At 42.1% G+C, this 26,711-nt stretch overlaps 2 protein-coding genes across 2 annotated transcripts in view; both read left to right on the forward strand.

Annotated features, from left to right (window-relative positions):
• Positions 1-1,495: 1,495 nt before the first annotated feature.
• Positions 1,496-9,560, forward strand: LOC130097306 (zinc finger protein 501-like). The gene is made up of 2 exons (XM_056264106.1): positions 1,496-1,883; positions 8,576-9,560. Exons 1-2 carry the CDS (start codon positions 1,496-1,498, stop codon positions 9,484-9,486), a joined length of 1,299 nt encoding a protein of 432 aa, XP_056120081.1. The 3' UTR covers positions 9,487-9,560.
• Positions 9,561-13,236: 3,676 nt separating this feature from the next.
• LOC130097307 (zinc finger protein 271) overlaps positions 13,237-26,711 on the forward strand; it is a 28,943-nt gene continuing 15,468 nt past the window's right edge. Inside the window, exons 1-2 of the mRNA XM_056264107.1 lie at positions 13,237-13,492; positions 18,245-19,151. Coding sequence (XP_056120082.1) covers positions 13,237-13,492; positions 18,245-19,151 — 1,163 coding nt within the window. The remainder of the gene's footprint in view (positions 13,493-18,244; positions 19,152-26,711) is intronic.

Raw genomic sequence — 26,711 nt, forward strand, 5'->3', positions numbered from 1 at the left:
CCGTTTGTGGACTGCTGTCTTCAAGTCATTCCACAGATTTTCAATGGGGTTTAAGTCTGGGCTCTGACTAGGCCATGCAAGGACATTCACCTTTTTCTCCTTTAACCACTGTGTGGTCAGTTTTGCTGTGTGCTTTGGGTCATTGTCATGTTGGAAGGTAAATCTTCTTCCCATTGACAACTTTCTGGCAGAGAGCAGCAGATTTTCCTCAAGAATTTGACGGTATTTTGCCCCATCCATTTTTCCTTCTATCCTGACTAGTGCTCCAGTCCCTGCTGCAGAGAAACAACCCCATAACATGATATTACCACCTCCATGCTTTACTGTAGGAATGGTGTTATTTGGATGGTGAGCTGTATTGGATTTTCGCCAGACATATCGTTTGGCGTTGAGGCCAAATAATTCAATTTTAGTCTCATCTGACCATAACACCTTTTTCCACGTGGCCTTAGAATCTTCAAGGTGTGTTTTGGCAAAGCTCAGTCGTGACTGCATGTGGCCTTTCTTGAGGAGTGGCTTTTTTCTTGCAACCCTCCCATACAAGCCACATTTGTGGAGAATTTGTGATATTGTTGTCACATGCACACAATGACCACTCTTTGTCATGAATTCCTGCAACTCCTTCAGAGTTGCTGTAGGCCTCTTGGTAGCCTCTCTGACCAGTTTCCTCCTGGCTCTTTCATCCAGTTTGGAGCGACGTCCTGACCCAGGGAGGGTCTGTGTTGTACCAAATACCTTCCACTTCTTAATAATAGACTTCACTGTGCTTCTAGGCACTGATAACGCCTTTGAAAATTTTTTGTATCCATCTCCTGACTTGTGCCTGTCCACAACTTTATCCCGGAGATCTTTTTTCAATGCCTTGCCACCCATAGTTGATTGTTTTCTTCAGTTGCACTACCAAGGACTGAAATGCTTCAGGAAAAGCTTGTTTCATGCTGAGCTAATCAAAATGACCACAGCTGATCACATTTGAAAGTCAATTGGCTTTGTGTGCTATTGAGAAGGTGATTAACTACACCTGGTTGGGTTTACAAGTCATTTTTAGGAGGGGGGTGATTCTTTTTCCAACTCAGTGATTCTGTTTTTTAATTTGTAAAAATAAAATTCTGACAAGTTGGTATTATATCTTTCACTTGGATGTTATAAGTTGTAAATACAGCTGAATAAAACAAAAATGATTTTTGTCCGTTTTCATTTCAGGCTGCAAAGCAACAAAATGTGATTATTTTAAAGGGGGGTGATTCTTTTCTATACCCACTGTATATACCCTGTCTGTTTTAGTATGTGTTACGGAGTCCTTGTATGCATCACGCTACTTCTGTTATCCAGTTTCCTTGTTTCTTGTTTTGTTCCTGTTCATGTTGGATTGCCTTTTGGATTTTGACCCTTGCTTTGGACTGGTTTACGATTTTGGATTATCCTTAATAGAACTACTGCTTTTGGAACTTACCCTTGTTTTCCCGTGTGTGGATCGTGACAGAAGGACTCCGTCATGAATAGTTCCAGCAGTAGGGGGTTCTGGTCCTCTTCCCCAGCCACCGTAGGGGAGAGGTCGCAATCTGGAGAAGTGCCACCGTGTATGAACATTTTCGAATGTTTTGCTCTGTGGGCTCGTATCACGGAGGAGACCGCGGTGAGAAAGTTACCCGAGATCCCTTCCTTAGAGAGAAGGGAATCATTCGAGGGAACTCGTCTGGCCAGGTTTTCGGGGACCCGCGGAGGTCGCAGGAGAGGAGGTGCCAGAGGTGAATCCCGGAACAACTCTCCGCTTCGATCACTCCTCGACCCTGGGCTGGTGATGTCCAGTCCAGAACTCCATCCGCCGTTGATCTCATCCAGCACGGAATCAGCACATCGCCGTCAGAGATGGCGGATGAGGGGTAAGACCTCCAGCCTCCTCAAGTGCCCGGAGACCGTACCAGAGACTGTTCACGTCAGCCACACCGAGCTTGCGCTTCACGTCACGTCTGCCCAGCCAGAAACTGTTCACGTCACGTCTGCCCAGCCAGAGACCGTTCACGTCACGTCTTCACAGCCAGAGACCGTTCACGTCACGTCTGCCCAGCCAGAGACCGTTCACGTCACGTCTGCCCAGCCAGAGACTGTTCGAGTCCCGTCTGCCCAGCCAGAGACTGTTCGAGTCCCGTCTGCCCAGCCAGAGACTGTTCGAGTCCCGTCTGCCCAGCCAGAGACTGTTCGAGTCCCGTCTGCCCAGCCAGAGACGGCTCACGTTTCGTCTGCCCAGCCAGTGACTGTTTACGTCCCGTCTGACCAGTCAGAAACGGATCTGGATATACCCATTATCTCAATCGGGGGCATACTAAGTGACTATTTGGAGCGTTTAGCTCGAATCCTGGACGTGCCTGTCTCGCCTGTTGCAGCGCCGGAGCCAGTGTCTGCTGTTCCAGAGCCGGAGCCAGTGTCTGCTGTTCCAGAGCCGGAGCCAGTGTCTGCTGTTCCAGAGCCGGAGCCAGTGTCTGCTGTTCCAGAGCCGGAGCCAGTGTCTGCTGTTCCAGAGCCGGAGCCAGTGTCTGCTGTTCCAGAGCCGGAGCCAGTGTCTGCTGTTCCAGAGCCGGAGCCAGTGTCTGCTGTTCCAGAGCCGGAGCCAGTGTCTGCTGTTCCAGAGCCGGAGCCAGTGTCTGCTGTTCCAGAGCCGGAGCCAGTGTCTGCTGTTCCAGAGCCGGAGCCAGTGTCTGCTGTTCCAGAGCCGGAGCCAGTGTCTGCTGTTCCAGAGCCGGAGCCAGTGTCTGCTGTTCCAGAGCCGGAGCCAGTGTCTGCTGTTCCAGAGCCGGAGCCAGTGTCTGCTGTTCCAGAGCCGGAGCCAGTGTCTGCTGTTCCAGAGCCGGAGCCAGTGTCTGCTGTTCCAGAGCCGGAGCCAGTGTCTGCTGTTCCAGAGCCGGAGCCAGTGTCTGCTGTTCCAGAGCCGGAGCCAGTGTCTGCTGTTCCAGAGCCGGAGCCAGTGTCTGCTGTTCCAGAGCCGGAGCCAGTGTCTGCTGTTCCAGAGCCGGAGCCAGTGTCTGCTGTTCCAGAGCCGGAGCCAGTGTCTGCTGTTCCAGAGCCGGAGCCAGTGTCGTCTGTTCCAGAGCCGGAGCCAGTGTCGTCTGTTCCAGAGCCAGTGCCTGTGTTTGTTTCTGTGTTTTTGTCTGTTCTTGTGACTGTTCCTGAGCCGGTGTCTGCTGTTCCTGAGCCGGTGTCTGCTGTTCCTGCGCCTGAGCTACCGCCCTGGCCGCCCGAGGGGTCTTCACCGCCCGAGGGGTCTTCACCGCCCTGGGGTCTTCACCGCCCTGGGGTCTTCACCGCCCAGGGGTCTTCACCGCCGTGGCCGCCTGAAGGGTCTTCACCGCCGTGGCCGCCCGAGGGAGAGTCTCCGCCCTGGCCGCCCGAGGGAGAGTCTCCGCCCTGGCCGCCCGAGGGAGAGTCTCCGCCCTGGCCGCCCGAGGGAGAGTCTCCGCCCTGGCCGCCCGAGGGAGAGTCTCCGCCCTGGCCGCCCGAGGGAGAGTCTCCGCCCTGGCCGCCCGAGGGAGAGTCTCCGCCCTGGCCGCCCGAGGGAGAGTCTCCGCCCTGGCCGCCCGAGGGAGAGTCTCCGCCCTGGCCGCCAGATGAACTGTCACTCCCTGTCCCCGTTTCCCTCCATGGACCTGGCCCCCCATCCCTCCCCCTGATCCTCCACCAGTCCACCTCCCGCCTGGACACTTGTTTGTCTGTCACGTCTTGGAGCGTCTGGTAGCCACTCCGTAGAGGGGGGGTTATGTCACAGTGTCTGGTTTATGTTCCTTGGGTCACCACTAGATGTCCTCCTTCCCCACGGTGTCCATCACACTCTTGAACTACATTCCCCATGATCCTTGTCTTTTCATTGCACTCAGCTGTCTCTTATCATTGATCATTGCACTCAGCCTGTTCCCCATTAGCATTGTCATTTCCCTGTGTATATATACCCTGTCTGTTTTAGTATGTGTTACGGAGTCCTTGTATGCATCACGCTACTTCTGTTATCCAGTTTCCTTGTTTCTTGTTTTGTTCCTGTTCATGTTGGATTGCCTTTTGGATTTTGACCCTTGCTTTGGACTGGTTTACGATTTTGGATTATCCTTAATAGAACTACTGCTTTTGGAACTTACCCTTGTTTTCCCGTGTGTGGATCGTGACAGACATTTAAGAAGGGATGGATATTTGCTTCAAGTGATAGGCTTGGTGAGTGAAATTATATTTGTATTATCTTTCTGTATATGTATCATTTTCTTTAGATTTTCTGTCTAAAAGTGACCAAAAAGACATTTAACTCCAACTCACCATCTGTGTCGCCAATTCCCTTTGTCTCCAGAATGTGCGTACGCACGGCTCAAAGTTTGCTTAAAGGTGCGCACATTCTCCCGTCAAGTTTGTTTTTTATAGATCACAACCTTTGCGTGGAAACTGGCGTAGGTACGTTTCCAGCCCCGTTTTGTGCGTACGCACGCTTTATAAATGAGACCCCAGGTCCAGTTTGGCGCTGTTTGACAGCGCGCGCGCGATCAGAAAAAATGCATGTCAGAACAGAACGCTGATAGAATGTGCGCTGTAGCATGATACTAGCCTAACATATTTCTTCAAAAGCAGATCGTGGAGTTATCATGTCTGAAAAAATCCGATTCGATCTTCAATTCCCGAGCTATATGGAGATTTAATGGAGTTCACGTCACCGAAAACAACAGATATGAGCTGCATTTTATTGATCATCAGCTAAAATGTCAAAATCAAAGACCGCAATAGGAGAGAGCGGCAAGTTGGCAACAGCAGATCATTTCGTTTCTTTACTTTTAATGAAGCTGATTGTGTTAAGCGTCTGTGACTTAGGCTACTTTCACTTTGATTTGCGATAGTTTGCGCGTTGGCTTGATGAATAGATGCTCATCTGCGGTGATGCGTCGTCATATCTGGCTATAACATAACATATAGCCTAACACGCTCTCACACGTTTATTTATTTATTTTTTAGCATTTTTTGGGAGGAGTAAAATTTACAAATGTGGTTTCGACATCCAGATGCATTTACTTGTCCAGTTTGGTCTGGAAAGCGGCCCGGACCTCCTCCTGAAGTGGTTTGAGTGATCGGATTTGGCTAAATTAATCAATGATTATGAGGACCTATTTTATTTTATATATGTTTTATATAGCCTATAATATATACGATTTTTTTTGTTAAAATTTCTTCATTACCAAGATATATTATTATACAAAATTCAAAAAGTAGTCAAAACACAGAACATCTAAGATTTAAAAAAAATGATGTGCTTATTTTTTTAATTAACGAAATGTCAATCGTAATCTTTATAACAGAAGATAGGCTACAACACAATACAACAATCTCTCAAGATAGGCTATAGTAAATCTTCAAATGTGTAACAGATTGTGCACTTTAAAAACAGCAATTTGCGTGGTGGAAGCTAATATATAATTATAGTTATTATCTTAATTTAATATTTGTTTTATTACTTTATTAGTTCAATAACTAGCCTAATTGTTAACTCAACAAATTAAATGTAAAGAGCTGGATATTTATTAGGCCTACTAATTAAATAATGTGAACTATAGGCCTAGTAAATGTATTTATTAGAGTTGCCAAAGCACGTTTATATTAATCTCTACTTAAATACTGGGCACATGGAGGAATATAGCCCATTCTGCACTCAAGCACATGCATAAATCTTGCCGCAAAAACAGGCTAATGATAATAAATATGTCTTAAAAAATAACGATGTATTTTAAATGTTTATTTATAAACTAGTTTTTTTTTTATAAATCAGTGTCGGCTGCAAACATGTCTCCATCTCCGCTGTAAAGTGCGCTTTTAATAGAGAGAAATGCATCTTTCATGCGGATTAATCAGATGATATTTGCTATTCGATTTATTTTTTCGTTTAAAAGTGAACATATCAAGATATAGATATTTTTTCCATATATGTGAGACAGGCTATAGCCAACGCTGTTTCTGCTTATTTTTTTTGACGCGCTTCAGTTCACGGAGACCATGAAAGCGCGCGCCCTGATTGTTTTATTTTATTTTACGAAATCAAAACGTTTTCTTGTTATTGTGATTGCACACAAATAAAAGTATTGCGACTGATGCATTATTATTTTCTGTATGGCCAGACATGGAGTATTTTAAGTTGTTTCTTTCCACTGTTGATAGGAATATGCAAGTAGGCCTACCGGTAATTGCGTCGGCGCCTCCATGTCATGCGCGCGCTCCACACTCCGCACACACAATTGGTTATGCGCCTATAATAGCGAACAATTATCTATGTTAGAGTGAGCGGCCATGCCGGACGGATAATCCTATCCTCTTCATGTTTAACCAATCAAATCATGCATGTTCTACCGCGAGTCAGCGCTGCGCCAGTTTGAGAAAGGCGGGTGTAGCCTACAGGACCCTTTATAATGAACGTTTGGTGTAGGTCTATACGCATAAATATATCTGAACATCTTTGCCAAGCGCAAATCAGGACAGAAGTAATCAATAAATTATCGGGGAGGGTCATTCCTTTTTTCACAATCATTTTGGAGGGTCAAAATGTATTGCTGGCGAGGGGAGGGTCAAGTCTATTTTGACTATAGATCTCAAAACTCCTCCGGTGGCTCCTTAAATAAATAACGAACAGTCCCTTAACATGTTTTAATGTTTCAGACCCGATGGAAATGAAAGAGCAAAGACAAGAACTGAAGGTAAAGGTGATGATGCTGTCGTTTGTTTCAGCCTGTTGACACCAATAAAACGATTTAATGTGCCAATTTACTGAAGATCTCAGACATCACCATAATGAATGAGCTGAAAACAGGGAACTTTTGGAGACAAAGAGGTTTTTCAGCTGCTCAGTTAAACATGATGTTCCTGTCCTTTATAAATGCAGATTGGATAAAAACACAGTGATCACAGTTCACACCTGCAGTGAAGCCCCTCCCACAACAATTCACCAATAAATACTGGGAATATTCCCATCATCCTACAAGAGAAGGACAAACTTCAGGAGTAGCAGCTGAAATCTGTGTGACTGTTAAAGATGGAGTTTATTAAAGAGGAGATTGAAGACATGAGTGATCCAGAACCATCCAGAATAAAACATGAAGATACTGAGGAACAAATAGGTTGGTGTCCATTCTTGATTCTTCATTGTTGACTGCTTTGGTAGATGTGAATTAATAAGCAGTATGTGGATGATAAATGATATAGAAATGCATCTAAATGATCATAACCTTGTATATAGCAGTTGTCAAACATATTTTTACTATATTAACAATTGAATGACAGAACAAAAAGTGAAAGATCTGGGGTCTCATTTATAAAACTGTGCGTAGGATCCTTACTAAAAGTGTACGTGCGTCCGAAAGCCAAAAATGGCGTACACAAACAAATATTCAGACTTATAAAACCGTGCGTACAGCAGAACCTGCGCAGAATTCACTTTATAAATCCCAGTCAGCGGAAGATTGTGCACACGCGTCTCCTCCCCGAAACAACCATATATGGAGCTTACAACGCCTAGTTTTACTATGCATATCCTCATCTGCATATCATTTGCATATGATTATTCATCCACGTGATAACATGTTTAACGGTACAAGACATTTGGAAAATATGAAATACGGATGTGCCGTCACATTAGTTAGGCTACATTAATAAAAAATAATTTAGTAGCCTATATCCTTGCCTTGTTTTTGAATAAATAAATCAAATAGTGTAAAATACATTTCAGAGAAAGTTTTTCTCAATCTTTTCCACTGGCCAAAGAGTATTTTTAATTGATTTATATTTTTAATGGAAACATATAGACCTTGTAGTGCATTATTTGCACGAAAAGACAATCTGCTATTATCATGATAAGCAATTATCTCTGTAGTTAAAACATTAAAACACAGCATGCTAGAGGAAAAGTGTTTGAAAGCATTGCATATTTCTATTTATTGAATAAAAAAAAATGTTGTAACTTCTCAGCAATGATTTCATGTAATTTAAGTGTAACTCCATTAATCAGAATGGCATATTTAATCTAAATGTTTATATCAGAAGTAAAACATAGTTTTAATTATCTAAACTGTTATTGTGAACATATTTCACAGAACACTGTATTTATGATTATAATGAAGATTTACGGTTTTAGATAGGCTGCGTCAGTTTCACTAGAGAACAAAGGGATGGACATTTAAAAAGGGATGGATGTTTGCTTCATGTGATAGGCTTGGTGAGTGAAATTATATTTGTATTATCTTTCTGTATACTATATGTATAATTTTCTTTAGATTTTCGGTCTAAAAGTGACCAAAAAGACATTTAGCTCCAGCTCACCATCGGTGTCGCCAAACTACTCCGTCTCCAAAATGTGCGTACGCACGGCTCAAAGTTTGCTTAAAGGTGCGCACATTCTCCCGTCAAGTTTGTTTTTTATAGATCACAACCGAAACTGGCGTACGTACGTTTCCAGCCCCGTTTTGTGCGTACGCACGCTTTATAAATGAGACCCCTGATCTCTTTTGCTTTCTGCTATTAAATAAGGGTTCACTTGAACTGATTCTAACTGTATTTCTGTGTATTTTAGACCAGGTGAGAGTGAAAGAGCAAAGACAAGAACTCAATGAAGTGGAGGAGGAACATCGTAACTTTACAATTCAAAGAACAAAAGCCAAAAAGACGCACACCTGCACTCAGTGTGGAAAGAGTTATTCTCATGCATCAGGTCTCAGTCGTCATATGCGCACACATCAGTGTGGTAAAAAGTTAATTTCACCATCACATCTAAAAAAACACCTGAAAGTTCATTTAGATGAGAGGCATTATGTGTGTTCTCTCTGTGGGAAGAGCTTTACTACATCTGAATATCTGAAACTGCACCAAAGAATTCATACTGGAGAAAAACCTTACAAGTGCTCATATTGTGACAAGAGTTTCACTCAGTCCGGAACCCTGAAATCACACGAGCGAGTTCATACTGGAGAGAAGCCGTACGACTGTACTCAGTGTGAGAAGAGTTATTCCAATGCATCAGGTCTCAAGTATCATCTGCGCATTCACTCTGGAGAAAAACCATTTAACTGTGATCAGTGTGCTAACGATTTTATTTCATCATCAAATCTAAAAAATCACCTGAAAGTTCATTCAGATGAGAAGCCTTATGTGTGTTCTCTCTGTGGAAAGAGTTTTTCATGGCTGGACAGTTTTAAACGGCACCAGAAAACACATAATGAAGTGAGAGATCATGTGTGTTGTGACTGTGGGAAGAGCTTTACTACATCTGATAATCTGAAACAGCACCAAAGAATTCATACTGGAGAAAAACCTCACAAGTGCTCATATTGTGACAAGAGTTTCACTCCTTCTGGATCTCTGAAATCACACGAGCGAGTTCACACTGGAGAGAAGCCGTACGACTGTACTCAGTGTGGGAAGAGTTTCACCCAATCAAGTAATCTAGTGACTCATATTAGAAAGCATTGTTCTGTGTCACAGTGAGCAAATGTTTTGTTAGATTCACATGAAGTAAATGTGTAGTTACTTAACTAATAAACTAGTGTTGCTGTGAATGCAGGGCCGGCTCTAACCCTTTGGTTGCCCTAGGCGATATTGAGTTTTGCGCCCCCCCCCAAACACCCCCCCCCCCCCCCCCCCCCCCCCCCCCAAAAAAAAAAATTATAAGTATTTATTAAACTAAACATGCTCTTATAGTTACTCAAAAACTTAAACAATAAATTGTTCATACAAATACTACAAAGACCGTTCAAGGATATTTATATCATAGTTGCATTGTACAACTATATTTTATCTGACCATAAATAACTTTTAGTAGATCAATTACAACTACTACCACCACTAGGCCTACTATTATTACAATCCATTGGTCTGCTACAAGGTTAAGGGGGTTTCGGGGGTATTTCCCCGTAAGAAAATTTCGTGCATTTTAATGTTAAATTCATCAATCTGGTGCACTTTGAGAGTTCAAAACTAAAAGCTCCAACCCATATTCAGTGTGCAAATTGAACAAAGAAACATTCAAACCTCTTTTAATTACAGTGTCTGTCTACATTACACTACTACATAATAATAGATATAATATTAATCCCATGACAGTAATTGCAATAGGCTATATTGTAAAACAAATGCACTGAAAAATAAAGGAAACTTTCATGAGTATTGTACAAATTTCTATACTTAAAAGTAAGTTATATATTTGGAAGTAACCCAGCGCCGCCAATTAAGCAAAACAAAACAAAACGAATAGGCCACCGATGTACGAGTTTTATGGGCCGTTAAGACAAAAATAGACAAATAAAAGTATGAGATCATGTATATATCGGCCCAAAAAGCACGTCGGGCCCGCGGGAATCTCCCGGTTGTCCCGATGGCCAGAATATTTGACACCTTAATGGATGAGATGAGAAGACTTACCTCTATACTGGGCTTTCTTTTTATCTAGTTGCTTTCTCCGTTTTCGTCCCTGTGCACCAGAGGGTTTAGACCGCTTCATTGTCGATCAGCGCGCGCAGCAGCCGAGCACTTGCCTAACGAGCACTTGCCCCCCCCCCCCCCCCCCCCTTTAGGCAATGATCGACAATAATCATCCATTCAATCTAATAATCAGGTTGACAAGTAATTAAACGTATGGCCGAGGGGCGCCCATGATCATGTTTAATAAACATGTTTTTGTTTCGCTTGTCATTGTAATTCTATGATTAATGGGAAGTAGGCCAAGGGCGACACTAGAGGGCGCCCGCGCCCCCAACACATTTGTCGCCCTAGGCAACCGCCTAGTTCGCCTATAGCAATCGCCGGCCCTGTGTGAATGCCACAAGTTTTGTGTTTTGTTGTTGAACAAGTTGAACAAGAAAATTATTGAAAATTATTTTAATTGAACGCTTACTCAAAGAAATAAGAAATCCCAATTTGAAAAGAGACTGGAAAGAAATGCAGAAAAACAACAACAATCAGTTATATGTTAATAAATTAAACAATTACCTGAATTTGATAATTTTTTTAATTGTAACATTTGCAAATTTGTTAACTACACTCACCGGCCACTTTATTAGGTACACCTGTCCAACTGCTCGTTAACACTTAATTTCTAAGCAGCCAATCACATGGCGGCAACTCAGTGCATTTAGGCATGTAGACATGGTCAAGACAATCTCCTGCAGTTCAAACCGAGCATCAGTATGGGGAAGAAAGGTGATTTGAGTGACTTTGAACGTGGCATGATTGTTGGTGCCAGAAGGGCTGGTCTGAGTATTTCAGAAACTGCTAATCTACTGGGATTTTCACGCACAACCATCTCTAGGGTTTACAGAGAATGGTCCGAAAAAGAAAAAACATCCAGTGAGCAGCAGTTCTGTGGGCGGAAATGCCTTGTTGATGCCAGAGGTCAGAGGAGAATGGCCAGACTGGTTCGAGCTGATAGAAGGGCAACAGTGACTCAAATAACCACCCGTTACAACCAAGGTGGGCAGAAGAGCATCTCTGAACGCACAGTACGTCGAACTTTGAGGCAGATGGGCTACAACAGCAGAAGACCCCACCGGGTACCACTCATCTCCACTACAAATAGGAAAAAGAGGCTACAATTTGCAAGAGCTCACCAAAATTGGACAGTTGAAGACTGGAAAAATGTTGCCTGGTCTGATGAGTCTCGATTTCTGTTGAGACATTCAGATGGTAGAGTCAGAATTTGGCGTAAACAGAATGAGAACATGGATCCATCATGCCTTGTTACCACTGAGCAGGCTGGTGGTGGTGGTGTAATGGTGTGGGGGATGTTTTCTTGGCACACTTTAGGCCCCTTAGTGCCAATTGGGCATCGTTTAAATGCCACGGCCTACCTGAGCATTGTTTCTGACCATGTCCATCCCTTTATGGCCACCATGTACCCATCCTCTGATGGCTACTTCCAGCAGGATAATGCACCATGGCACAAAGCTCGAATCATTTCAAATTGGTTTTCTTGAACATGACAATGAGTTCACTGTACTAAAATGGCCTCCACAGTCACCAGATCTCAATCCAATAGAGCATCTTTGGGATGTGGTGGAACGGGAGATTCGCATCATGGATGTGCAGCCGACAAATCTGCGGCAACTGTGTGATGCCATCATGTCAATATGGACCAAACTCCCTGAGGAATGCTTCCAGCACCTTGTTGAATCTATGCCACGAAGAATTGAGGCAGTTCTGAAGGCAAAAGGGGGTCCAACCCGTTACTAGCATGGGGTACCTAATAAAGTGGCCGGTGAGTGTATATCATTATACCGAAAATTCGGTATAGACATTTGGAAAAAGTTTTTGGGGCAGACCTGACCTGTTGAAAAGAGATTGTATTCATCCCTCCTGGGATGCTGCTGCTCTTCTCTCTTGTAATATGGCACATAGGGCCCTATTTTAACGATCTAAGTGCATGGTCCATGGACCCGACTATAGGCGCATATTACTAACACACGCTTTTTAAATTACAAAAAAATATTTCAGTTGCCTCAAAATAGCAACGCGCCATCAATGCGCCTGAACACACCTCGTTTTCAGACCAGCGGCGCAAATTCATTTGCTATTTAAACAACGTGGCGCTGGATGTGAAAACGATAACCGCTTCAGGCTGAAACTAACAAAAAAACACTTGCGTCGCGCCTGGCGCTGCATTGCACAGTGTGATTAGGGCACATAGTCTTAGAGTTGAACCTTGACTAACTGGGGCTCAGGTCTGGAAGCAGACAGACCGGCTAAACCGACCGTCTGTCTCACGTCACAGAAGTCAGACAAATCCCATCACATAGAGACTCTTTCAACTAGATATTATCACATTAATACTGGGTCTGTCCCCGAGATAGTAAACACAAAAAATTTCCAAACCCATTTACGGGTAAAAATGTTATTGATGTTCAACAAATTAAAAACAGATATAATTCAGATGAACAAATGACAAAGCTTGCGTTGCTGAATATTCAATCCATTTCTTCAAAAGCACTTATTGTAAATGATATGATTAGAGATCATAACCTAGATATGAAGCTCTAGCATAAGTTCTGCCGGGAAGACTCAAATCTTACGTCACTCATTACCTTCTCACCTATCCAATTGTGTTCTAATCCTTGTGGTATAAAAGATAGGTACTTACACATGTCTGAGTTCGCAGATGCTGACACTTCCATTTATGCTCTCGTTCAGTCGCCAACCTACATGTTTCAGGACACGCATATTGTTTGCGATTATCAAGTTCCGACGATGAATTCGTCCCGCCGTCTCTCCTGCTGCACGTCGCAGTTCCCGCATTTAGTGCCGCATCTCCCCATGGGCTCAGCGGTCTTCAGAGAGTTTGATCAGCCAAGGCCTCTCAAGAGAAGTCCTGCTCTTTCTTGGCCCAAAACACCCTGGGTAACCCATCAGTTTCCATTCCACATCACCAAAAGCCTCAACATCGTCAGCTCAGCCAAAATAATCCTCAACTTGTCCAGCATAAAGAACCTCGCTGTCTGCACGGGTGCCATTTGTTCCGCAGATCACCGATCCCACCGACATGAATCAACAACTCTGCAATTCACGAGAGACGATCTTCTCACACTGGTTTTCAAGTTCAAGCTCCACTTCCAAGGGTTTCAAGTCGGTTTTTCAAGTTTCGGTAGGCGCTTCCACCAGCCACTGTTAATATGTCCCCCTACCATGATTAAACTTCATTCAGGTAAGTATTTCTCCGCTGCTTCTGTTGTGGCAAATTCTCGATCTTTGGTTCAATTCTTCAAAGTCTGGTTCAGGTCTCAGAAGAAATCTTTCAGAGTCGAAGTTTCAGGTCTCAGAAGAATAACTTTATTGAGCAGTTCAACAAAGTGAGATGGTAGCTAGTCATCTGATTTTACAATGGTCAGTGCTCAAATCTTATACCTTTTTCTTATCGTTAGGTGTCCAATTAGCGCTCAACTTGTTATCTTTTCTCTCTTTGCTCCTCCTTATTACTTCGCCTCGATTAAAACACCTGCATCGTTATTTTATTTTTTAATTGGGGCAACCTTCTTTGCGCATGCGTATCTTTTAAAAATGGCTTTATACATGATTTTCAGGTACTTTTCCATGCCCTTTCACCCAGTTTCTTCTCCTGTCCTTAACCAACCTCCCCTCAGGCCTAGTTTTCTGTTCATCTCATATCCTTAGGCCTGGTTTTCTCCAATATTACAGCATTTAGACCTGGTTTTCTCTAGCATTACAGCATCTTATATTCAGACTCATGTATGAGATATGTATGAGACAAATGAAATTCCCCAACACTTCCTACACCAGCGGCAGAGTTCAAATTGGTGACTACGGTGACGTGGCGTGTTCTTAAAAACTGCTGATCTGCAGACTTCAACACAACATACTGCAATGCTTTAAACAGGAGGGCCGGATAGCTCACCTTAATTTCTGTCAGGACCACTATCGTCAAATACGATTGACAATTGGCATACAGTTAGGATTGGCGGTATGGTTCCGTTCTGGGCGAGAACTCCCTGCGCATCCATGCAGCCTAGCATGGATAAGAGCAGGGAGAGCAGCAATAACCCCCCTTAGGGTAACCAGAACTGAACCAACATGAATGTATTGCAGATATCATAAATTCAAGATTTTAAAATACAACATAATTCGAGAATTTATTCTGATTCAAGGGGATTCAGAATGCCAAATACTGACTGATGAGAGGAGGAGCTGGGGATGGTGGAGGGTAATTCGCTCCTGAGAAACGCGATAGCTGCTGATAATACTGAAAGAGCTTATATATGGATGCTGTAATAGGCGTCGTATTCCTATAGGTAGACGTGGATCAGCTGAGAGTCAGCTGATGCGAGCTTGACTAACGTGACCTGCCAGAACTGACACTACACTTGATGGTAATCTAATAATATCAGCGTCATCGATACCACGCTCACATGGGCAGTTTGCAAAATACCCACAACAACTGCTTAACTGTATAGAAATAAAATAAGCTTAAGAGTACTTAAGAGCTTTTTATTCATATGCCATATTCACAGGTCGCGCTCCTCATAATGTCTCCTCACTCACCAGTGTTCGGTAATGTTTAATAAAAAAACTAAAATAATAATAAAATAAACCATCTGAAAAAGGCTAAAAGCCTGAGCTAAAAGCCTGAGCTAACACTTTACATGTTGGCAGAGGTGTCAAGTAACGAAGTACAAATACTTCGTTACCTTACTTAAGTAGAAATTTTGGGTATCTATACTTTACTGGAGTAATTATTTTTCAGCCGACTTTTTACTTCTACTTCTTACATTTTTACGCAATTATCTGTACTTTCTACTCCTTACATTTTAAAAATAGCCTCGTTACTCCTATTACATTTCGGCTTGTTGTCATTCCGGCTTGTCATCGTTCAAAGAAATTACCAATAACACACACGGATAAAAGATCTGAGTCCCGCCTCCTGAACACACATCGCTAAACTGATTGGCTAAATCAGTGTCGGCTGCAAACATGTCTCCATCTCCGCTGTAAAGTGCGCTTTTAATAGAGAGAAATGCATCTTTCATGCGGATTAATCAGATGATATTTGCTATTCGATTTATTTTTTCGTTTAAAAGTGAACATATCAAGATATAGATATTTTTTCCATATATGTGAGACAGGCTATAGCCAACGCTGTTTCTGCTTATTTTTTTTGACGCGCTTCAGTTCACGGAGACCATGAAAGCGCGCGCCCTGATTGTTTTATTTTATTTTACGAAATCAAAACGTTTTCTTGTTATTGTGATTGCACACAAATAAAAGTATTGCGACTGATGCATTATTATTTTCTGTATGGCCAGACATGGAGTATTTTAAGTTGTTTCTTTCCACTGTTGATAGGAATATGCAAGTAGGCCTACCGGTAATTGCGTCGGCGCCTCCATGTCATGCGCGCGCTCCACACTCCGCACACACAATTGGTTATGCGCCTATAATAGCGAACAATTATCTATGTTAGAGTGAGCGGCCATGCCGGACGGATAATCCTATCCTCTTCATGTTTAACCAATCAAATCATGCATGTTCTACCGCGAGTCAGCGCTGCGCCAGTTTGAGAAAGGCGGGTGTAGCCTACAGGACCCTTTATAATGAACGTTTGGTGTAGGTCTATACGCATAAATATATCTGAACATCTTTGCCAAGCGCAAATCAGGACAGAAGTAATCAATAAATTATCGGGGAGGGTCATTCCTTTTTTCACAATCATTTTGGAGGGTCAAAATGTATTGCTGGCGAGGGGAGGGTCAAGTCTATTTTGACTATAGATCTCAAAACTCCTCCGGTGGCTCCTTAAATAAATAACGAACAGTCCCTTAACATGTTTTAATGTTTCAGACCCGATGGAAATGAAAGAGCAAAGACAAGAACTGAAGGTAAAGGTGATGATGCTGTCGTTTGTTTCAGCCTGTTGACACCAATAAAACGATTTAATGTGCCAATTTACTGAAGATCTCAGACATCACCATAATGAATGAGCTGAAAACAGGGAACTTTTGGAGACAAAGAGGTTTTTCAGCTGCTCAGTTAAACATGATGTTCCTGTCCTTTATAAATGCAGATTGGATAAAAACACAGTGATCACAGTTCACACCTGCAGTGAAGCCCCTCCCACAACAATTCACCAATAAATACTGGGAATATTCCCATCATCCTACAAGAGAAGGACAAACTTCAGGAGTAGCAGCTGAAATCTGTGTGACTGTTAAAGATGGAGTTTATTAAAGAGGAGATTGAAGACATGAGTGATCCAGAACCATCCAGAATAAAACATGAAGATACTGAGGAACAAATAGGTTGGTGTCCATTCTTGATTCTTCATTGTTGACTGCTTTGGTAGATGTGAATTAATAAGCAGTATGTGGATGATAAATGATATAGAAATGCATCTAAATGATCATAACCTTGTATATAGCAGTTGTCAAACATATTTTTACTATATTAACAATTGAATGACAGAACAAAAAGTGAAAGATCTGGGGTCTCATTTATAAAACTGTGCGTAGGATCCTTACTAAAAGTGTACGTGCGTCCGAAAGCCAAAAATGGCGTACACAAACAAATATTCAGACTTATAAAACCGTGCGTACAGCAGAACCTGCGCAGAATTCACTTTATAAATCCCAGTCAGCGGAAGATTGTGCACACGCGTCTCCTCCCCGAAACAACCATATATGGAGCTTACAACGCCTAGTTTTACTATGCATATCCTCATCTGCATATCATTTGCATATGATTATTCATCCACGTGATAACATGTTTAACGGTACAAGACATTTGGAAAATATGAAATACGGATGTGCCGTCACATTAGTTAGGCTACATTAATAAAAAATAATTTAGTAGCCTATATCCTTGCCTTGTTTTTGAATAAATAAATCAAATAGTGTAAAATACATTTCAGAGAAAGTTTTTCTCAATCTTTTCCACTGGCCAAAGAGTATTTTTAATTGATTTATATTTTTAATGGAAACATATAGACCTTGTAGTGCATTATTTGCACGAAAAGACAATCTGCTATTATCATGATAAGCAATTATCTCTGTAGTTAAAACATTAAAACACAGCATGCTAGAGGAAAAGTGTTTGAAAGCATTGCATATTTCTATTTATTGAATAAAAAAAAATGTTGTAACTTCTCAGCAATGATTTCATGTAATTTAAGTGTAACTCCATTAATCAGAATGGCATATTTAATCTAAATGTTTATATCAGAAGTAAAACATAGTTTTAATTATCTAAACTGTTATTGTGAACATATTTCACAGAACACTGTATTTATGATTATAATGAAGATTTACGGTTTTAGATAGGCTGCGTCAGTTTCACTAGAGAACAAAGGGATGGTCATTTAAAAAGGGATGGATGTTTGCTTCATGTGATAGGCTTGGTGAGTGAAATTATATTTGTATTATCTTTCTGTATACTATATGTATAATTTTCTTTAGATTTTCGGTCTAAAAGTGACCAAAAAGACATTTAGCTCCAGCTCACCATCGGTGTCGCCAAACTACTCCGTCTCCAAAATGTGCGTACGCACGGCTCAAAGTTTGCTTAAAGGTGCGCACATTCTCCCGTCAAGTTTGTTTTTTATAGATCACAACCGAAACTGGCGTACGTACGTTTCCAGCCCCGTTTTGTGCGTACGCACGCTTTATAAATGAGACCCCTGATCTCTTTTGCTTTCTGCTATTAAATAAGGGTTCACTTGAACTGATTCTAACTGTATTTCTGTGTATTTTAGACCAGGTGAGAGTGAAAGAGCAAAGACAAGAACTCAATGAAGTGGAGGAGGAACATCGTAACTTTACAATTCAAAGAACAAAAGCCAAAAAGACGCACACCTGCACTCAGTGTGGAAAGAGTTATTCTCATGCATCAGGTCTCAGTCGTCATATGCGCACACATCAGTGTGGTAAAAAGTTAATTTCACCATCACATCTAAAAAAACACCTGAAAGTTCATTTAGATGAGAGGCATTATGTGTGTTCTCTCTGTGGGAAGAGCTTTACTACATCTGAATATCTGAAACTGCACCAAAGAATTCATACTGGAGAAAAACCTTACAAGTGCTCATATTGTGACAAGAGTTTCACTCAGTCCGGAACCCTGAAATCACACGAGCGAGTTCATACTGGAGAGAAGCCGTACGACTGTACTCAGTGTGAGAAGAGTTATTCCAATGCATCAGGTCTCAAGTATCATCTGCGCATTCACTCTGGAGAAAAACCATTTAACTGTGATCAGTGTGCTAACGATTTTATTTCATCATCAAATCTAAAAAATCACCTGAAAGTTCATTCAGATGAGAAGCCTTATGTGTGTTCTCTCTGTGGAAAGAGTTTTTCATGTCTGGACAGTTTTAAACGGCACCAGAAAACACATAATGAAGTGAGAGATCATGTGTGTTGTGACTGTGGGAAGAGCTTTACTACATCTGATAATCTGAAACAGCACCAAAGAATTCATACTGGAGAAAAACCTCACAAGTGCTCATATTGTGACAAGAGTTTCACTCCTTCTGGATCTCTGAAATCACACGAGCGAGTTCACACTGGAGAGAAGCCGTACGACTGTACTCAGTGTGGGAAGAGTTTCACCCAATCAAGTAATCTAGTGACTCATATTAGAAAGCATTGTTCTGTGTCACAGTGAGCAAATGTTTTGTTAGATTCACATGAAGTAAATGTGTAGTTACTTAACTAATAAACTAGTGTTGCTGTGAATGCAGGGCCGGCTCTAACCCTTTGGTTGCCCTAGGCGATATTGAGTTTTGCGCCCCCCCCCAAACACCCCCCCCCCCCCCCCCCCCCCCCCCCCCAAAAAAAAAAATTATAAGTATTTATTAAACTAAACATGCTCTTATAGTTACTCAAAAACTTAAACAATAAATTGTTCATACAAATACTACAAAGACCGTTCAAGGATATTTATATCATAGTTGCATTGTACAACTATATTTTATCTGACCATAAATAACTTTTAGTAGATCAATTACAACTACTACCACCACTAGGCCTACTATTATTACAATCCATTGGTCTGCTACAAGGTTAAGGGGGTTTCGGGGGTATTTCCCCGTAAGAAAATTTCGTGCATTTTAATGTTAAATTCATCAATCTGGTGCACTTTGAGAGTTCAAAACTAAAAGCTCCAACCCATATTCAGTGTGCAAATTGAACAAAGAAACATTCAAACCTCTTTTAATTACAGTGTCTGTCTACATTACACTACTACATAATAATAGATATAATATTAATCCCATGACAGTAATTGCAATAGGCTATATTGTAAAACAAATGCACTGAAAAATAAAGGAAACTTTCATGAGTATTGTACAAATTTCTATACTTAAAAGTAAGTTATATATTTGGAAGTAACCCAGCGCCGCCAATTAAGCAAAACAAAACAAAACGAATAGGCCACCGATGTACGAGTTTTATGGGCCGTTAAGACAAAAATAGACAAATAAAAGTATGAGATCATGTATATATCGGCCCAAAAAGCACGTCGGGCCCGCGGGAATCTCCCGGTTGTCCCGATGGCCAGAATATTTGACACCTTAATGGATGAGATGAGAAGACTTACCTCTATACTGGGCTTTCTTTTTATCTAGTTGCTTTCTCCGTTTTCGTCCCTGTGCACCAGAGGGTTTAGACCGCTTCATTGTCGATCAGCGCGCGCAGCAGCCGAGCACTTGCCTAACGAGCACTTGCCCCCCCCCCCCCCCCCCCCCCCCCCTTTAGGCAATGATCGACAATAATCATCCATTCAATCTAATAATCAGGTTGACAAGTAATTAAACGTATGGCCGAGGGGCGCCCATGATCATGTTTAATAAACATGTTTTTGTTTCGCTTGTCATTGTAATTCTATGATTAATGGGAAGTAGGCCAAGGGCGACACTAGAGGGCGCCCGCGCCCCCAACACATTTGTCGCCCTAGGCAACCGCCTAGTTCGCCTATAGCAATCGCCGGCCCTGTGTGAATGCCACAAGTTTTGTGTTTTGTTGTTGAACAAGTTGAACAAGAAAATTATTGAAAATTATTTTAATTGAACGCTTACTCAAAGAAATAAGAAATCCCAATTTGAAAAGAGACTGGAAAGAAATGCAGAAAAACAACAACAATCAGTTATATGTTAATAAATTAAACAATTACCTGAATTTGATAATTTTTTTAATTGTAACATTTGCAAATTTGTTAACTACACTCACCGGCCACTTTATTAGGTACACCTGTCCAACTGCTCGTTAACACTTAATTTCTAAGCAGCCAATCACATGGCGGCAACTCAGTGCATTTAGGCATGTAGACATGGTCAAGACAATCTCCTGCAGTTCAAACCGAGCATCAGTATGGGGAAGAAAGGTGATTTGAGTGACTTTGAACGTGGCATGATTGTTGGTGCCAGAAGGGCTGGTCTGAGTATTTCAGAAACTGCTAATCTACTGGGATTTTCACGCACAACCATCTCTAGGGTTTACAGAGAATGGTCCGAAAAAGAAAAAACATCCAGTGAGCAGCAGTTCTGTGGGCGGAAATGCCTTGTTGATGCCAGAGGTCAGAGGAGAATGGCCAGACTGGTTCGAGCTGATAGAAGGGCAACAGTGACTCAAATAACCACCCGTTACAACCAAGGTGGGCAGAAGAGCATCTCTGAACGCACAGTACGTCGAACTTTGAGGCAGATGGGCTACAACAGCAGAAGACCCCACCGGGTACCACTCATCTCCACTACAAATAGGAAAAAGAGGCTACAATTTGCAAGAGCTCACCAAAATTGGACAGTTGAAGACTGGAAAAATGTTGCCTGGTCTGATGAGTCTCGATTTCTGTTGAGACATTCAGATGGTAGAGTCAGAATTTGGCGTAAACAGAATGAGAACATGGATCCATCATGCCTTGTTACCACTGAGCAGGCTGGTGGTGGTGGTGTAATGGTGTGGGGGATGTTTTCTTGGCACACTTTAGGCCCCTTAGTGCCAATTGGGCATCGTTTAAATGCCACGGCCTACCTGAGCATTGTTTCTGACCATGTCCATCCCTTTATGGCCACCATGTACCCATCCTCTGATGGCTACTTCCAGCAGGATAATGCACCATGGCACAAAGCTCGAATCATTTCAAATTGGTTTTCTTGAACATGACAATGAGTTCACTGTACTAAAATGGCCTCCACAGTCACCAGATCTCAATCCAATAGAGCATCTTTGGGATGTGGTGGAACGGGAGATTCGCATCATGGATGTGCAGCCGACAAATCTGCGGCAACTGTGTGATGCCATCATGTCAATATGGACCAAACTCCCTGAGGAATGCTTCCAGCACCTTGTTGAATCTATGCCACGAAGAATTGAGGCAGTTCTGAAGGCAAAAGGGGGTCCAACCCGTTACTAGCATGGGGTACCTAATAAAGTGGCCGGTGAGTGTATATCATTATACCGAAAATTCGGTATAGACATTTGGAAAAAGTTTTTGGGGCAGACCTGACCTGTTGAAAAGAGATTGTATTCATCCCTCCTGGGATGCTGCTGCTCTTCTCTCTTGTAATATGGCACATAGGGCCCTATTTTAACGATCTAAGTGCATGGTCCATGGACCCGACTATAGGCGCATATTACTAACACACGCTTTTTAAATTACAAAAAAATATTTCAGTTGCCTCAAAATAGCAACGCGCCATCAATGCGCCTGAACACACCTCGTTTTCAGACCAGCGGCGCAAATTCATTTGCTATTTAAACAACGTGGCGCTGGATGTGAAAACGATAACCGCTTCAGGCTGAAACTAACAAAAAAACACTTGCGTCGCGCCTGGCGCTGCATTGCACAGTGTGATTAGGGCACATAGTCTTAGAGTTGAACCTTGACTAACTGGGGCTCAGGTCTGGAAGCAGACAGACCGGCTAAACCGACCGTCTGTCTCACGTCACAGAAGTCAGACAAATCCCATCACATAGAGACTCTTTCAACTAGATATTATCACATTAATACTGGGTCTGTCCCCGAGATAGTAAACACAAAAAATTTCCAAACCCATTTACGGGTAAAAATGTTATTGATGTTCAACAAATTAAAAACAGATATAATTCAGATGAACAAATGACAAAGCTTGCGTTGCTGAATATTCAATCCATTTCTTCAAAAGCACTTATTGTAAATGATATGATTAGAGATCATAACCTAGATATGAAGCTCTAGCATAAGTTCTGCCGGGAAGACTCAAATCTTACGTCACTCATTACCTTCTCACCTATCCAATTGTGTTCTAATCCTTGTGGTATAAAAGATAGGTACTTACACATGTCTGAGTTCGCAGATGCTGACACTTCCATTTATGCTCTCGTTCAGTCGCCAACCTACATGTTTCAGGACACGCATATTGTTTGCGATTATCAAGTTCCGACGATGAATTCGTCCCGCCGTCTCTCCTGCTGCACGTCGCAGTTCCCGCATTTAGTGCCGCATCTCCCCATGGGCTCAGCGGTCTTCAGAGAGTTTGATCAGCCAAGGCCTCTCAAGAGAAGTCCTGCTCTTTCTTGGCCCAAAACACCCTGGGTAACCCATCAGTTTCCATTCCACATCACCAAAAGCCTCAACATCGTCAGCTCAGCCAAAATAATCCTCAACTTGTCCAGCATAAAGAACCTCGCTGTCTGCACGGGTGCCATTTGTTCCGCAGATCACCGATCCCACCGACATGAATCAACAACTCTGCAATTCACGAGAGACGATCTTCTCACACTGGTTTTCAAGTTCAAGCTCCACTTCCAAGGGTTTCAAGTCGGTTTTTCAAGTTTCGGTAGGCGCTTCCACCAGCCACTGTTAATATGTCCCCCTACCATGATTAAACTTCATTCAGGTAAGTATTTCTCCGCTGCTTCTGTTGTGGCAAATTCTCGATCTTTGGTTCAATTCTTCAAAGTCTGGTTCAGGTCTCAGAAGAAATCTTTCAGAGTCGAAGTTTCAGGTCTCAGAAGAATAACTTTATTGAGCAGTTCAACAAAGTGAGATGGTAGCTAGTCATCTGATTTTACAATGGTCAGTGCTCAAATCTTATACCTTTTTCTTATCGTTAGGTGTCCAATTAGCGCTCAACTTGTTATCTTTTCTCTCTTTGCTCCTCCTTATTACTTCGCCTCGATTAAAACACCTGCATCGTTATTTTATTTTTTAATTGGGGCAACCTTCTTTGCGCATGCGTATCTTTTAAAAATGGCTTTATACATGATTTTCAGGTACTTTTCCATGCCCTTTCACCCAGTTTCTTCTCCTGTCCTTAACCAACCTCCCCTCAGGCCTAGTTTTCTGTTCATCTCATATCCTTAGGCCTGGTTTTCTCCAATATTACAGCATTTAGACCTGGTTTTCTCTAGCATTACAGCATCTTATATTCAGACTCATGTATGAGATATGTATGAGACAAATGAAATTCCCCAACACTTCCTACACCAGCGGCAGAGTTCAAATTGGTGACTACGGTGACGTGGCGTGTTCTTAAAAACTGCTGATCTGCAGACTTCAACACAACATACTGCAATGCTTTAAACAGGAGGGCCGGATAGCTCACCTTAATTTCTGTCAGGACCACTATCGTCAAATACGATTGACAATTGGCATACAGTTAGGATTGGCGGTATGGTTCCGTTCTGGGCGAGAACTCCCTGCGCATCCATGCAGCCTAGCATGGATAAGAGCAGGGAGAGCAGCAATAACCCCCCTTAGGGTAACCAGAACTGAACCAACATGAATGTATTGCAGATATCATAAATTCAAGATTTTAAAATACAACATAATTCGAGAATTTATTCTGATTCAAGGGGATTCAGAATGCCAAATACTGACTAATGAGAGGAGGAGCTGGGGATGGTGGAGGGTAATTCGCTCCTGAGAAACGCGATAGCTGCTGATAATACTGAAAGAGCTTATATATGGATGCTGTAATAGGCGTCGTATTCCTATAGGTAGACGTGGATCAGCTGAGAGTCAGCTGATGCGAGCTTGACTAACGTGACCTGCCAGAACTGACACTACACTTGATGGTAATCTAATAATATCAGCGTCATCGATACCACGCTCACATGGGCAGTTTGCAAAATACCCACAACAACTGCTTAACTGTATAGAAATAAAATAAGCTTAAGAGTACTTAAGAGCTTTTTATTCATATGCCATATTCACAGGTCGCGCTCCTCATAATGTCTCCTCACTCACCAGTGTTCGGTAATGTTTAATAAAAAAACTAAAATAATAATAAAATAAACCATCTGAAAAAGGCTAAAAGCCTGAGCTAAAAGCCTGAGCTAACACTTTACATGTTGGCAGAGGTGTCAAGTAACGAAGTACAAATACTTCGTTACCTTACTTAAGTAGAAATTTTGGGTATCTATACTTTACTGGAGTAATTATTTTTCAGCCGACTTTTTACTTCTACTTCTTACATTTTTACGCAATTATCTGTACTTTCTACTCCTTACATTTTAAAAATAGCCTCGTTACTCCTATTACATTTCGGCTTGTTGTCATTCCGGCTTGTCATCGTTCAAAGAAATTACCAATAACACACACGGATAAAAGATCTGAGTCCCGCCTCCTGAACACACATCGCTAAACTGATTGGCTTTGTGTTTTCTTTCTAACTTGTGAGAGGCTGTAGTGAGTAAAGAGTATAGTTTTTGTCTGTCCCTTTGGATGCGGGCGGGCTGCTGCTCCCGGCACAGGGTCGGAGTTTCAACAGCTCGTTTTGCAGCTTTGATTACCTCTCACTGACAAATTTCAAAACTTTAGCTTTGTTCAACCGGAGTCAGACAAAGATGGAGAGACTCAAGAAATTCAACATGTAGACAACATTCCGAATGGTTAGTTGATGAATTATGTAGCTTATGCGTAGTTGTCATCTAGTCACTGATTAGCTTATTCTGTCTCGATATTAAATAAATCATGTTCCGTGGGCAGGATTTAAGTAAATTTAGGGTTTGTGATGCCACTAACCCGGGAGGGATGTAGTTCCTCTCAGTGTTGTTGTAGTCCTTAAAAAGCAATTTCTTAAATGAAATTCTTCCATTGCTTGAACTTTGAGCTTTGTAACTTTGCAGATGTTGTTTATCCTTAAACAGCCACATTACAAGCCAAAACAATCTCTGTTACTTTGATTTCCTATTATCACTGTAAAGCAGCTTTGGAACAATCTACATTGTTAAAAGCGCTATATAAATAAAGATGACTTGACTTGATATTACACACTAAGTTAGAAAAGAGAAATCCGTTCAACCACCCTTTTATTACCTCCCGTCCGCAACGGTCTCTATTTTTTTATTGTCATATTCAGTTTGTAGACGTGTTTTTTACAGCGTTCATGGCTCATGCATCCAGGGGAATTCACTTCAGGAGCTAAACACTCCGATCTTCCCCATGGTATTTTTCTGGTTTACGTTTCTCACCTAATTTCTTTACTCTTAAGATCTCTAAGAATGACTCTCAGGCTCTGGTATACAATTTCTAAAATTAGTGATAAATGCTGTCCCTTCTCATCTATGATTACATTTCTAAAAAAACTCCCCTCTATTTATCCTAACTAATGGAGCACCTCTCTCTAAAGCCTGGTTAAGGACTCTTCAGTTTCTGTCCTCAAAAGCTGCAGTCTATCTCCCTCCCAGTCTACTGGTCATTCCTTCAGGATCAGGGCTGCCTTTCCACAGCTGAACGTGGCATTTCTACTTCAGCTATCAAGATCCTGTGCAGATGGTCTTCCTCTGCATTAGAGTCATATATATAAGACCCGATTCAAAAATCATCCTCGAAGCTCAGCAGTGACGGTTCAGGTAAATACCTATGCAACTACTGGTGGTGGTGTTATGCTCTCCCATTATTCTGTCAATAGTCTCTAGCTTGCATTCTACAAATGGCCAATGAGTCATCGTCTATGTGTGGCCTAGTGGCCTTGTCTCAGTGTGGCCTTGTCTCTATGTGGCAGTAGTAGCCGTTGCGGTTTTGTACCATGTGGCCTTTATGGTCTTGAGAGAAAAATAAATAAAATAATAATAATGATAATGCAAGAGTATGATATATGTTCAGTGTGGTCTACTGTGACTGTGTAGCCTAATGTGGCCTTGTCCCGTGGTCTTGTGGACAGTTATGGCATTGGTTCTGTGTGGCCTAGTGGCTGTGTCTCGTTGGCCTTGTATCTCTGTGGCATTAGCAGCCTTGTG

The sequence above is a fragment of the Rhinichthys klamathensis genome, unplaced genomic scaffold, assembly GCF_029890125.1.
Source record: "Rhinichthys klamathensis goyatoka isolate OS25496 unplaced genomic scaffold, OSU_Roscu_1.1 h1tg000216l_1, whole genome shotgun sequence".
Classification (NCBI taxonomy): domain Eukaryota; kingdom Metazoa; phylum Chordata; class Actinopteri; order Cypriniformes; family Leuciscidae; genus Rhinichthys; species Rhinichthys klamathensis.

Bases quoted from the DNA above. Each gene is read 5' to 3' on its own strand.
- LOC130097306 (XM_056264106.1), top strand. From the start codon at position 1,496: ATGAATAGTTCCAGCAGTAGGGGGTTCTGGTCCTCTTCCCCAGCCACC. The intron at 1,884-8,575 runs GTAAGACCTCCA...TGTGTATTTTAG, and splicing joins TCAGAGATGGCGGATGAGGG to ACCAGGTGAGAGTGAAAGAG.